This window comes from Danio rerio, chromosome 3, assembly GCF_052040795.2.
Source record: "Danio rerio strain M-AB ecotype USA chromosome 3, GRCz13ab, whole genome shotgun sequence".
NCBI classification, from domain to species: domain Eukaryota; kingdom Metazoa; phylum Chordata; class Actinopteri; order Cypriniformes; family Danionidae; genus Danio; species Danio rerio.
In genome coordinates this window covers 1,865,096-1,879,089 of record NC_141023.1, presented here as the reverse complement: position 1 = coordinate 1,879,089, position 13,994 = coordinate 1,865,096, and the positions used below count along the sequence as shown (strand labels likewise).

The following is a 13,994-nucleotide window of genomic DNA, read 5'->3' as shown; positions in this document are numbered from 1 at the left end:
CCCAGCGACCTTCTTGCTGTGAGGCGACAGCGCTACCTACTGCACCACTGCCTCGCCCTTTAAATTTATTTATTTACTGTTAAATTCAGACGTAAAAAAATATTTGTACTACATTCCTATTTCTCCAATTTTATGCAGTGATTTTGTAATACAATATTAGCATTCGGTTCATACTTTCAGTATCACCTTTCCTTGAAAAAACCCGATCTAATCCTGTTTATATGAAATAAGCTGCTGCTGCTCCCGAGCAGGTTTGAGCTACCAGACCTCATGCCAAATCAGTAATCAACAATCAAATCCAGCTAATTGAGTAATGCACATATGAAAAACAGACCTCATGACCTGAAATGGTTGTGTTTGATTGGAGAGATTCAATTCAATTCAATTCAGCTTTATTTGTATAGCGCTTTTACAATGTAGATTGTGTCAAAGCAGCTTCACATAAACGGTCAAGAAACTGGATCAGGGTAGTTCAGGTTTTAGTGTTTAAGTTCAGTTCAGTTTAGCGTGGTTTAAATTCATTACTGAGAGTCCAAACACTGAAGAGCAAATTCAAAATGAAGAGATGCAAAATGTGCACTCCAGGGAGGGCTTCATGAAGATGGCTGAAAACCACTGCATTTGACCATTAGAGAATTAGTTTGCAGATTCTGAGATTTTTTTGAGTGTAAAGACACAAAGCAAGAGTCCTTTCTGCTAACGTAGTCTTTACAACAAAAAGTTTTATCTCAAATTTGGGTTAAATAGATCTCTCATCATAGGAGGACTAAAGATATTTTGTCAGCACAGTTAAAGCACAAGATTATGTCTTATATCTTTACTTTTATTTTTTTTTCTTGTCCAAAACTGTTTTCAGTTTGTGAACGAGCAAAGCATTGTGATAGTCAGAAGAAAGAAAAACCTTCACTCATACCTGACTTACTTTATTTTGCCATTCAACAGTAGTGGATGTAATAGATAAGTCACATTATACACTCTCAAAAGAGAACAGTTTGGGCAATACACCAGTGAAATATATACAGTTGAAGAAGAAATGATTCACCCTCCTGTGAAAATCTTCAAATATTTCCCAGGTGCTGTTTGACAGCATAAACATTTTGCAATGTATTTATTATTATGGTATGTAAATAATATATATATATATATATATATATATATATATATATATATATATATATATATATACACACACACACACACACACACACACACACACACACAAACACACACTTCTAAACATCACTTGGCAAAAAATAAAAAATAAAAAAAATTCCCCAATATGGCTAACAAAAACTGTTAATCACACAACTGATCAAGAGCTCCAGTCTGGGTTGCAATATCTCAATACTGTATACGCTCCAGCAGCTCCAGAAAGCACAGAAATAGGAAGCAGATTTTGTTTTACAAGCTGATGCATCACAGCTCCAGCAAGTACACCACCAAACCCAACACCTGCTGTCTTCAGAAAAAACTGTCTAATTTCAGCGGGACGCTCACGAGGAGAACAGCGACCCCTCAGAAACTGATTCGTCATTATTAATCTTCCGAAAAGTCCTGTGAAAACTCCTACACCTGCTGCTGATCCTCCAGTCATGAGTCCCCTGAATAATGCCTGTGTATACGAGAGGTCTTTCTTCCACACTGAAACTCCTCCTGCTGTTAAAGCACAAAGCATCACTACAGAGAAGCAGCTTTTCATTTGATGATGGATCAGCTCTTTCCTCCTCTTCCTAGCGTTCTCCTCCTCCTCCAGTATTCTGGCTCTGTCATCTTCACATTCTCTCCTGACTCGTATCTCCGTCTCTTGTCTGACTCTCTCTAATGTAATTTGATGTTGTCTCTCTTTCTGCTCCTTCTCTTCTCTTCTCCTCTTCTCTTCTCGTCTCTCCTCCGCTTCTCTCCTCTTCTCCTCCTCCTCCATCATCTTCAGTGTGTAGCAGGAGTTCCTGTTCTCAGACACCAGTCTCTCTACTTTCTCCATCAGTTCAGTCACCTGCTGTCGTCTGTTTGCCGGATCTTTATTATTTATTCCACAGACTCCTCCTCGACATTGATTAATGAAGTCAGACAACTGACGGTTTCTCCTGATCAGAGCTCTTAACTGGCTGTTGTTTATACGGTCTGCATGAGTGAAGAGCACCAGAGTGAATCTGAAAGCTTCTGCACCAAAGATCTGCTCAAACAGACTCACGATCTTCATCTCCTGCTCAGTGAAGGTGCTTAAAGACAGAATGAAGAGAATGACGTGAGCTCCTCCTGCACATAACTGAAGAGCTGTCTTCAGCTCAGACCGTGAGTCAGCAGAGATGCCTGGAGTATCGGTGAGCGTCACTCTGCGGTTATTCACAGATCCAGTGTGTGTTTGACTGACTCTGGTCACTGGAGAAGAGCTTATTTTTGACTCACACAACCCTGGATCATCGAGGATGGTGTTTACTGTTGCGCTTTTCCCACTTCCAGTCTTACCAATCAACACGATATTAGGAGCATCTTGCACCTGCATTCTCTAAAATGCACAAAATCAGCTGTCAATTAAAACAACTATACATTTAGGGCTGAGCAATATTACAAAAAAAGCTCATGATGTCATGTTTTATATAATTCATTATCCATAATTAGTGAGTACTTTTTTAACAATATAATTGTGAATATTAGGGTTTTTTTCATTTAACCACTTTATTTTAATTTACTAGCATTATTAAGGCAAATAAAAAAAAACATTTTGTGTCCCCAGAATGTGTCTATAAAGTTTCAGCTCAAAACACCCATCAGAGTATTTGTTATAGCTGTTTGAAATGTCTGTATTATAGCTGGGAAAAAGTTGTTGCTGTATTTTTGCACTGGGCCTCTAAGGCGAGTAATCCCCGCCCACCGTTTCCACGTGCCTGTCAGCAGCATGCCTCAATCCCCATTCTCGGCTGCCACACACACTGACACACACACACACAAATAGCACAAACACACACACACACACACACACATACATAGCGTAAACAGTCATAAACAGACACACACATACATACATAGCGCAGACACAAACACACAGAGAGACAGTGAGAGAGACACGCAGCTGTGCTGATGAAGTGAATCTGAAGTGAATACACACGTGCACACGTTTTAAAACATGTTAAACTTCTAAAACTCACTCTTGATCACGTCTGATGATAACTGATGATTCTAGCAAACTGAACAGACCATTTATTCCCGCTTGCTTTGCGCTCGTCCTGTCTTGTCGATATGATTTTATACATTACTACAGAGACATGTTGATGCGCGCAGCTGTCAATCAATTTTGGTGGGTGGGGGGACCGCACTCCTACGTAAAGTTGCGGTCGGTCTGAAAACCGCTCCAATTGGTCCACCGTTTATATGTTGTTAAATTTGAAAAAAAAAAGAACTGTGTGTGTTTATATCAGCCCGATATGACAGTATATACATAATACTTACACACATGTCTGTCCAAACAGCTTAAAAAGTAGATTTTTCACCATAGGTGCCCTTTAATAAAACTATCCGCTTGTTAAGTGGTGACGTGTTTGTGATGTATGTAATACTGTTTCCGAGTCCAAGCCGCCATTCATTTGAGTGGAGAAATCATTCGTTTCTGATCACGTTTTATTCCTATCACACATTAAAGTTAATTTTATATAAAGTAATTGTTTACAGAACAATCTCTGAGTTTGCTGCATAACAAATACCAAAATGTTAACAATTTATAAAATGAATCACTTTCTGGCCATCGGATATTAGGCATGGACATATATATTGCGATCATGATTTTCTAAAGCATTAAATCGCTTTGTAAATGTTTATTATTACCATTTCATGAGTCTTCCCATTCAGTTGAATAGAGCGCTTGGACCCGGAAGCCGCTCCGCGAGACGTCACACTTAACAAGCGGATAGTGCTTCATACCAAAACTACATACCATTCTCTTCATATTGACAATGGTGTTTGGTCAATAAATACCGCTACCAACTTTATTGCCCAGCCCTATATAAATGTATGCTTTTCAAAGAAATGAACAGAGTTGCTCACCAGATGGTCCATAATGAAGATCTGCTTTCCTTGGTCAACACTTTCACCACCTGCAAACCACCAAGGACAAAGGCATTTACCTACAAACATAAAAACCTGGCCAATCATTAAAAATGTAAGTGATCGGCTGTGCTTTAGTTATAAAGTCTTGATGTGTTAAAAAATCAGATATGAAAATCCATGCATGACTATTGAATATAGATGCTAAATATTACATAAATTTTACTTTTATTTCAGTGCTATGGATCAACTGTGGTTTATGTTAACTTAAGATGTGCGCATGCATATAAGTGTTGACAGACCTCTTAAATCTATAGTTATTCTCCCAATGACTTAATTTTGTCCCCAGGACCAGGCACGCAGAGTTTAACTGGTTAAACTAAATCACCAACAATTTGTAATAAAGATAAAGCTAGTTGAAACACATTTAAACAATAGATCATTAAGATGGTGGGCACAAATGAAAACATGCTAGGTTCATTCTAAAAGGAATGATGACACGTCTGATTCTCTATAATCCAGGTTTTTAAATGTTTTTTGAATATATTAAATGAGGTTATATCTCTGATGCTGCCAGGGACAGAATTCCACTACTGTGCAGCTGTAACTGAAAAGGCACCCTGACCTAAGGTACTTTTCCGGAGTGGGACAATACAGTCTCCTCGGGCTGCCCCTCGTGTTGCTCTGTGTGTGCTGTTCCTGATGTTTACAAACTGACTAAGAGGTGGGGATGACAGACCATGAATGATTTTATACAACAGGCAAATGTTTGAGTACTTAATGACATTTTCCCAGCTTAACAGTTTATGTTTTTGTAAAATGCTACAATGATGATGTCTTAGATCAGGCATGTCCAAACTCGGTCCTGAAGGGCTGGTGTCCTGCAAAGTTTAGTTCTAACCCCAATCAGACACACCTGGGCTGGCTTATCAAGCTCTTACTAGGCTTTCTAGAAACATCCCTGCAGGTGTGTTGAGGCAAGTTGGAGCTAAAATCTGCAGGACACCAAATCTCCAGGACTGAGTTTGGACACCCCAGTCATAGAGGCTTTTTATCCAGTATTTTCATTGTCTGTTTGTAAAGTGACTCTACAGGTTTTAGTGTTGTTTTGTTTGCCTGTGACCAGGTTGTTAGACAGTAGGTTATATGTGAAAAAAATAATTGAATGCATGAATATTTTAGCTGCCTGCAATGATAAATGTGACTTTATGAACCGGAAATTAGTTATATTGAATTTAACATGCTTACATACCTTTTTAATTTGTGATTTAAAAATTAATTTGGAGTCAATTTGGACCCCAAGATATTTAAAATCAGATACAATTTGTATTTTGTCCCCATCCACGTAGACATCTGTTTAATTACTTACTATGTTTGTTTTAGAAAAGTACATTGCAACAGTTTTGCTTACATTCAGTTTTAAACAAGACTGATTTAACCATTCTGAGACATGAGCCATAGCTTGTGTAGGTTTATCTGCTACTTGACTTGTGTTTTTACCATGTGTATAAATAACTGTATCATCTGCATACATCTGAATCAGGACATTTGGTTGAATTAGATTAGACTGAATGTACTGATTGTGGAAGGTGGACAGACCCCCCACAGCTGGCAAATACACCTGTCCTGCCTACAATTAATGTGCATGCTACACTAACCTTTATATATATATATATATATATATAAAGTATTATGTATATATAGTTCTTTTTTTCTAAGCACATTGACATGAACATGCCCTTAAATGCCAATAAATGTTTTAGATTATCCTCCGAAAGACTTGAGATACCACAAACATTTTGATGTCTTTGACAATTCAAATATGAGCTGGAAACACAGAAACAATTGGATCCACCCCACCAGGTGGGAATGCGGGCAAGCCAGCTTTTCTCCTCTCCTTCATTTACATTTGAAGCATCCCCACAACTCCCTGTTCACTCACACTCTCTACATACTGTACTCACACAGAATGGTCATTTCAAAGTCTATATCAATCCAAGTGACTTTATCTATCATTTTTAATATATTTTGAAATGTCTCAGTGTGACCGGTACAATGGTCTCATTCCCTCAGAAACAGACATAACCAAAGCAATAAATATATAACTTCAGGTCTCTTTTGAACCACTGCCCCTTTACCTAGGGGGATCTATTTAAATGACCATTTGTCCCCAATAGGCATAAACTCTTCCAATAAATGCAAATGTCTTTTGTTATTCACACACACCTTTCCTCAAGATTCTAGGTTTGACTACTTAAGGGAAAGTTTCTAAATGTTCGGGGCAATTCTGTACCCAGATCAGCCCATAGCATGGAGGCCTAATGCTCCATGTTATATTTTGAAGTCAGGTCTGCATCTTTTAATCTTGGATTTGTCTTTGAGAATTTGATGTGTTGTATTGATCGTTTATGAATTGACTGAATGAATTGGCATAATACATTTACCTGACAAATAAATCATGTTTTGAATTATTCAAACAGAGTTTGTGTTATTATCTCTAGTAGAGTATGTTAAAGTCCATAACACCACAAGCCTCTGTACAGGTTAGTAACGGACTAAAACAAGACAGAGCAGTGTGGCACACTATACGATGTTCTTAGAGCTCCGACTAACACATTGGCATTAATTCATGTATACTTAGAATGTAAAGGGCTATCTAAGAGGAGAGACCTTCATCTCTAAACTTTTGATTTAGTAGATAGCAAATAATGCTTTCTGGGAGTTAATTAATACTTTAGACTTTACACGTAAAAAAAAAATTCTATTCAGGTATCTTATGCTCAAGTCTCATATTCTCATAAACATGTAGCATTATTGTACAATATTTTTACTTTTTCTATTTGTAATATTTGTCCTGCATATACAGTTTATCCTTAAAGTATTGAAAGCGCTTCACTTTTTCAAAATTAATTATGTTAGTCTTATTCCAAAATGATTTAAATTGATAGATTTTCTCAACATTCCACAAACAATCCTCCATAATAACAATATGATGAAAGAGTTTTTGAAATTGTTGCAGATATAAAGGGCACATAGTTTACCTGTTTTTTAAGATTTAATATTATTATGGTTGTTCTGAGTGTGCCAGTTTAGGTCCAGTTATACACACAGTTCAGAGGTTTTTATTATAATGTGTTAAAAGTGTCATGTTGGGGGTGTGTACACAGCTTGCTGTTTTAGGGGTGTGTTGCTTCACATGAAAATAATCGCCGTTGTGTGTACCCTGATAGAAACCAATGTTTACAATTCTAAAATGCATGGCGCTGCACATTGCCGAGGGGCGCTTCTGGTGTGCGACCTGCAGGCAAGTTCGTTATTTTATTTCCAATAGAGAGATACGCAAATGAGGCAACCCGGTCACACTTTACAGCTGCACCTAGTTAAGATCACAGGGAGCTTCTGTAAATGCAATGAAAAATACACATGTTTGCAAAACTACCCAAAGGGTACAAACAATAATTCAGATTAGAGCGATAATGTGGAGAATATTGAACTTGTGTTGAGCCCAATGAGCCTTACATCTAAAATAGAGTAAGGGTGTTCCTTTAATGACATCGCTTTGACTCACATGCTGAAAATGGCAGACGTGAAATAACAAACTGAGGATATGGGGATGCGCCTGTCAATCCTGTCAATGTTGGTGGGCGGGGGGATGGTACTCTACTTCAAGTTGCGGTCCCTGTGAAAACCGCTCCAATTGGTCCACCTTTTTATGTTGTTAAATTGAAAAAAATGGTGTGTGTGTTTATATCAGCCCAATATGACGGTCTATATCAGGGCTGGGCAAACTCGGTCCTGGAGGGCAGGTGTCCTGCACAGTTTAGCTCCAACCCTAATCAAACACACCTGCTTATAGATTTCTAGTGATCTTAAAGACACTGATTAGCATGTTCAGGTGTGTTTGACTGGTGTTGTAACAAAACTCTGCAGAGACACCGGCCCTCAAGGATCAAGTTTGCCCATCCCTGGTCTATACACTATACCTACACACATGTCTATCCAAACAGCTGGAAAAGTAGATTTTTCACCATAGGTGCCCTAATAAAAATAAAAAAAGATGAAAAGTCACATGTACATCAGTACATTCACAGCCTTTGCTCAATACTTTTTTGATTCACCTTCGGCAGCAATTACAGCCTCAAGTCTTTTTGAATATGACGCCACAAGCTCTATCAGGTTGGATGGGGAGCAACGGTGTACAGCCATTTTCTGATCTTTCCAGAGATGTTCAACAGGATTTAGGTCTGGACTCTGGCTGGGCCACTCAAGGACATTCACAGAGTTGTTGTGAAGCCGCTCCATTGATATTTTGGCAGTGTGGTTTGGGTCATTGTCCTGCTGGAAGATGAAGCGTCGCCCCAGTCTGAGGTGGAGAGCACTCTTGTGCAGGTCTTCATTCAGGATGTCTCTGTACATCGCTGCATTCATCTTTCCCTCTATCCTGACTAGTCTTCCAGTTCCTGCTGCTGAAACACATCCCCACAGCATGATGCCAACACCACCATGCTTCACTGTAGGGATGCTGTTAGCCTGCTGATGAGCGCCGCCTGCTGTTCTCCACACGTAACGCCTGGCGTTCACTCCAAAAGAGTTCAGTTTGAGTCTCATCAGAGCAGAAAGTTTAGTTTCTGATGCTCTGAGAGTCCTTCAGATGCCTTTTGGCAAACTCCAGCGGGGAGTGTCTTTTCGTCTGGCCGCTCTACCATACAGGCCTGATTGGTGGATTGCTGCACAGATGGTTGTCCTTCTGTAAGCTTCTCCTCTCACCACAGAAAAAAGCTGGAGCTCAGACAGAGTGACCATCGGGTTATTGATCACCTCCCTGACTAAGGCCCTCCACCCTTGATCACTCAGCTTAGATGGCTGGCCAGCTCTAGGAAGAGTCCTGGTGGTTAAACATCTTCCCCTTACGGATGATGGAGGCCGCTGTGCTCATTGGAACTTTCAGAGCAGCAGAAATGTTTCTGTAACCTTCCCCAGCCTTGTGCCTCTAGACAATCCTGTCTCCAAGGTCTACAGACAAATCCTTTGTCTTCATGCTTGGTTTGTGCTTTGACATGCACTGTCAACCCTGGGCCCTTATATAGACAGGTGTGGCCTTTTCAAATCATGTCCAATCAGCTGAATTGACCACATGTGAACAATGAAGCTGCTGAAACATCTCCAGAATGATGGAAACAGAATGTACCTGAGCACAGTTTAGAGCTTCACAAAGGCTGTGAATACTGATGCACATGTGATCTTTAAGCTTTTTTTTTACTTTAAGAACTTTGCAACAATTTCAAAAGCTCTTGTTCACATTGTCATTATGGGAGATTGTGTGTAGAATGTTGAGGAAATCAATCATTTTAAACCATTTTCGATTAAGGCTGTAACAATCAAATGTGGAAAAAAAGAGAAGTGCTGTCAATACTATCCAGATGCACTGTATGTTTTTAATTTTGTCATTGCCAGCCAAACTGCACATGAGATGGAGACTGACCCAGACTGAGGACCATCTCTACATCTGGGCCACACAGAAACTATACAGACAGACACTATACACTCTGCAAGATAAACTAAGAGGAGGGAAAGACAACCAACTCTGCAGTCAGCTGAAGATGTGGACGAACAACATGCAGCGGAGACACGTGAGGTTGAAGGAGAGGCACAACACTAAAGCAGGTCGCACACCAGAAGCGCCGCGCCATGCATTTTAGAATTCTAAACATAGGTTTCTATCAGGATACACACACCGGCGCCGCAAATCGGCGGCGCCCGTCCACAGCTCAGGACGCAGTTCATTTTTCAGCCGCGCCACAGAGCGCCATCTGATTAGTTTCATGTTAAATATCATTCGAATGTGCGCGTCTGGTGTGTGATACTTTAAACTGTCATGTGCGCGCTGTGTTGCGCTTCTGGTGTGCGACCTGCTTAAGGAAGTAGTTGAGAGACTAATTAATGTGAATTGTGCATGGACAGATGTGTAGAAGTAAACTGCCTGTTGGAGGAGAACTGACACCTGTTGTGTGAACTTGAAAAATACTGGTGTATAAATGCATTCTTTGCTAATTTGATACAGTCTTTGCAAATTCCTCTACATGTTTGTAAATTTGTTTCTTTTTCCACTATGTGTATGAGTGTGTTTTGCTGATGTTTATTCCTACTTAAATAGTCTTATGCAAACAATATGATGTATTGCTCCAGAAATGACTTCTTCCTCAATGCCTGAATAAAAATACAATATGTATAAATATATTTTAATGTAAGTAAATGGAGAATGACATAAGATTTGTTGTTAACTCATTTATTGTTTATGTTCTTTTCAAAAACAAAACTGATATTTCAAAACCAAACACAGGGTAAGTATTTACTGAATTAAATAATTCTTTAAAAAAACTCAGTCAAGTGCTTTTGCTTAAAGCTAAACATTATGTAAGTCAATGGTTACAGGTTTCCAGCTTTCTTCATAATATCTTATTTTGTATTAAACAATTAAAAAGTTGGATTTATTGTTTTTTTTATGTTTTTTCTTGTTCTCTGTGTACTCTATAATGTATTTGACTAATTAAAATTATAATAGCATTTGCATTTTTTTGTTCTGTTGCTTTCATTACATTTATTGTTCATATTTGTAATTCTTTAGATACAAACATCAGTCCAATAGTTTGTAAATGTAAATATTAGATGTAACTATGAAACGAAAAGCTGCAATACATATTTAGAAATACTTACTGTCGTTTAATGGTGTTCAAACTAAAACAATGTAAATTAAGACATAGATGGTATACAGTATGTCATGTCATTATTATTATTATCGGAAATGAGGGGTTGGCAGTCTGATTCCTAGCATCTTTGTTTAGTTGCAGTGGTGCAGTGTACTCTAGATTTTATTGTGCTTCTCCAGCTTGACATTTTCTGAGGCATATATATCTCTTATGTTATTTGTTTCTCTCAAGTTGTCTCTGGAAGCGATACCCCAAAAATGGTGCATGTGTGACATCACACAAAAATCGAACGTGACTGAGAAACACCGATTGCTATTACCTCATAAGTACTGCAATCCCAATAAAACATTCAGTCATTTTTTTTCATCTTAGTCCCTTTATTAATCCGGGGTCGCCACAGCAGAATGAATCACCAACTTATCCAGCAAGTTTTTACGCAGCGGATGCCCTTCCAGCTGCAACCCATCTCTGGGAAACCTCCATACACTCATACAATACTATTTAGCCCACCCAATTCACCTATACCAAATGTGTTTGGACTGTGGGGGAAACCGGAGCACGCACATGATCGCAGGAAGAACATGCAAACTCCACACAGAAACGCCAACTTACCCAACCGGGGCTCAAACCAGCGACCTTCTTGCTGTGATGCGACATCACTACCTACTGAGCAACTGCCTCAACCCCCAAAAATAAAAGAGCTTCATTTTAAAATTCTTCATAAAATATATCCAGTGAATTGTACTTTGGCGAAGTATTTGGAGGTTGAAAGTTCATGCATATTTTGTAAAACTGAAGACGAAACGCTGATTCACATGTTTTTTTCAGGGTAATAACACAAGAAGCTTTTGGAATAGCTTATCTTCATATAGGTATACATTGTTTTCTCCAGACCCTTTCAACTACAAGATATTATCTGTTACTATAAAGGTAAAACTGATATTTCAGAGAATTACATTATTAACTTTTTACTTTGCTTGGAAAATATTTTATTCACAAACAAAAATTCTCCAATTTGCAGCCTTCTTTTCCACATGTTTTAATAGAAATTGATGTTTTATTAAATCCCTTGGACTAGTTAATAACAAGAAAAGTGACAGACTTTTGGATTATTATGATAAATATTTTGGAAATATCACAGATACTCAAGTCCTTCTTTCCTCTTGCTGTATTTGTGTTATTTTTGTATCTGTTTATTTTTTTTTATTTTTTAAAAATCTTTTCTTTCCTTTTTATGTGTTAGTATAATATTGTTTAACCAGATCTGTCATTGTCGTTGTTATAATCATTTTCTTTTTTTGTGTAATTTGTATGTTTGTTGAGTCCATTTAAAAAAAGAAAAGACAAAGGCCGATTGCTTAAGGTCAATACATCGACACGTAACCCAACAACTACCAGATAACCCTAGCAGCTAGCGGCTATCACATTTAAGAAGTTTAGTTTTGCTCAAACCAAATCCTTTTTATCCACGTCAAGATTTATCACCTTGTTAAACTAAAAATAAACGTTCAACTTACCTGGAAACTCAAACACGCTCGGAGTAAAATGTCCCCCGTGTACAGCAAAAAAAAGGTTTCGCTTTCTGCCGTCTTCTTCTCTTGGTTAATGACGGATTGCAAACAACTTTGAGGTGCTTACCGCCACCTACTGTACAAGAGTCAGTAACGTCATGTAGTTTTAAACATTCTGTTAATTTAGTTTCATTAAGATATTATTCCTAGAGTTTATTATTCCTTATTTTCTCCATTCCACTTTTATACCCAAAATCCCCCTTAAATTCCAACTGTTTCTTGCCTCCTGGACTTTAGCTTTTATTATTATTTTTCCTTCTCATGGGTTTTGCATTTTGCATGCAAAATATCATGCTCAGCATTATCTTTAATTACACAGTTGTTACAACTTTAATTGTTTACACTTTTATGACTTATAACTGTATAAATAACTGTGTCATTACCGTGGGACAGCTAAATCTTAGTGCATTATGCCACTAACTGAATTGTACTGTGGAGTGACAATAATAATAAATAAATATTCTCCAAAATTGTATTGTTTCTTATATAAGCTATTTAAAGTTGTGGTTCTCATCCATTTTCTAAAAACTAATTTTAGGTCTAAAAGAAAAAATATATATATATATATATATATATATATATGTGTGTGTGTGTGTGTGTGTGTGTGTGTGTATATATATATATATATATATATATATATTTTTTTTTTTTTTTTTTTTTTTTTTTTTTTTTTGCACCTTGTTTGAATTTTTTCTGCTTTTTTTGATTAACTAATATTGTAGATAATGTAATATAATATAATATTACATCATATAATATAACATCAGTGGCAGTGGCACAGAAGGTAGTGCTGTCGCCTCACAGCAAGAAGGTCGCTGGTTCAAGCCTTGGCTGGGTCAGTAGATATTTCTGTGTGGAGTATGCATGTTCTCCCTGCATTCGCAGCGGTTTCCTCTGCATGCTTCGATTTCCCCCCACAGGTTAAACACATGCTGTGCAGGTGAATTGGATAGGCATGTGAATTGGGTATAAATGTGAATGAGTGTGTATAGATGTTTCCAAGAGATGGGTGGCGGTTCATTCCACTGTGGCCACCCCGGATTAATAAAGGAACTAAGCCAAAATGAATGAATGAATAAACATAATATAATAAAATATAATATAATATAATATAATATAACATCATATAATATAATGTAATATAATATATTTAACATAATAAATTATAATATAATATAATGTAATATAATATAATATAATATAATATAATATAATATAACATCATATAATATAATGTAATATAATATAATATAATATAATATAATATAATATAATATAATATAATATAAATTCATATAATATAATAAATATAATATAATATATTATAATATCATATAATATAATATATTATAATATAATATAATAAATATAATATAATGTAATATAATATAATATAATATAAATTCATATAATATAATAAATATAATATAATATATTATAGTATAATATAATATAATATAATATAATATAATATAATATATTATAATATAATATAATATAATATAATAAATATAATATAATGTAATATAATATAATATAATATAATATAATATAACATCATATAATATAATGTAATATAATATAATATAATATAATATAATATAATATAAATTCATATAATATAATAAATATAATATAATATATTATAATATAATATAATATATTATAATATAATATA

The 13,994-nt window shown here is 36.5% G+C and overlaps 1 protein-coding gene across 1 annotated transcript; it reads right to left on the bottom strand.

Moving 5' to 3' along the window:
• Positions 1 to 1,176: 1,176 nt before the first annotated feature.
• On the bottom strand, positions 1,177 to 12,339 carry LOC147845377 (uncharacterized). The gene is made up of 3 exons (XM_087243709.1): positions 12,263 to 12,339; positions 4,039 to 4,088; positions 1,177 to 2,506 (listed from the first exon to the last, which is right to left on the bottom strand). Exons 2-3 carry the CDS (start codon positions 4,048 to 4,050, stop codon positions 1,313 to 1,315), a joined length of 1,206 nt encoding a protein of 401 aa, XP_087099835.1. The 5' UTR covers positions 4,051 to 4,088; positions 12,263 to 12,339; the 3' UTR covers positions 1,177 to 1,312.
• Positions 12,340 to 13,994: the final 1,655 nt, after the last annotated feature.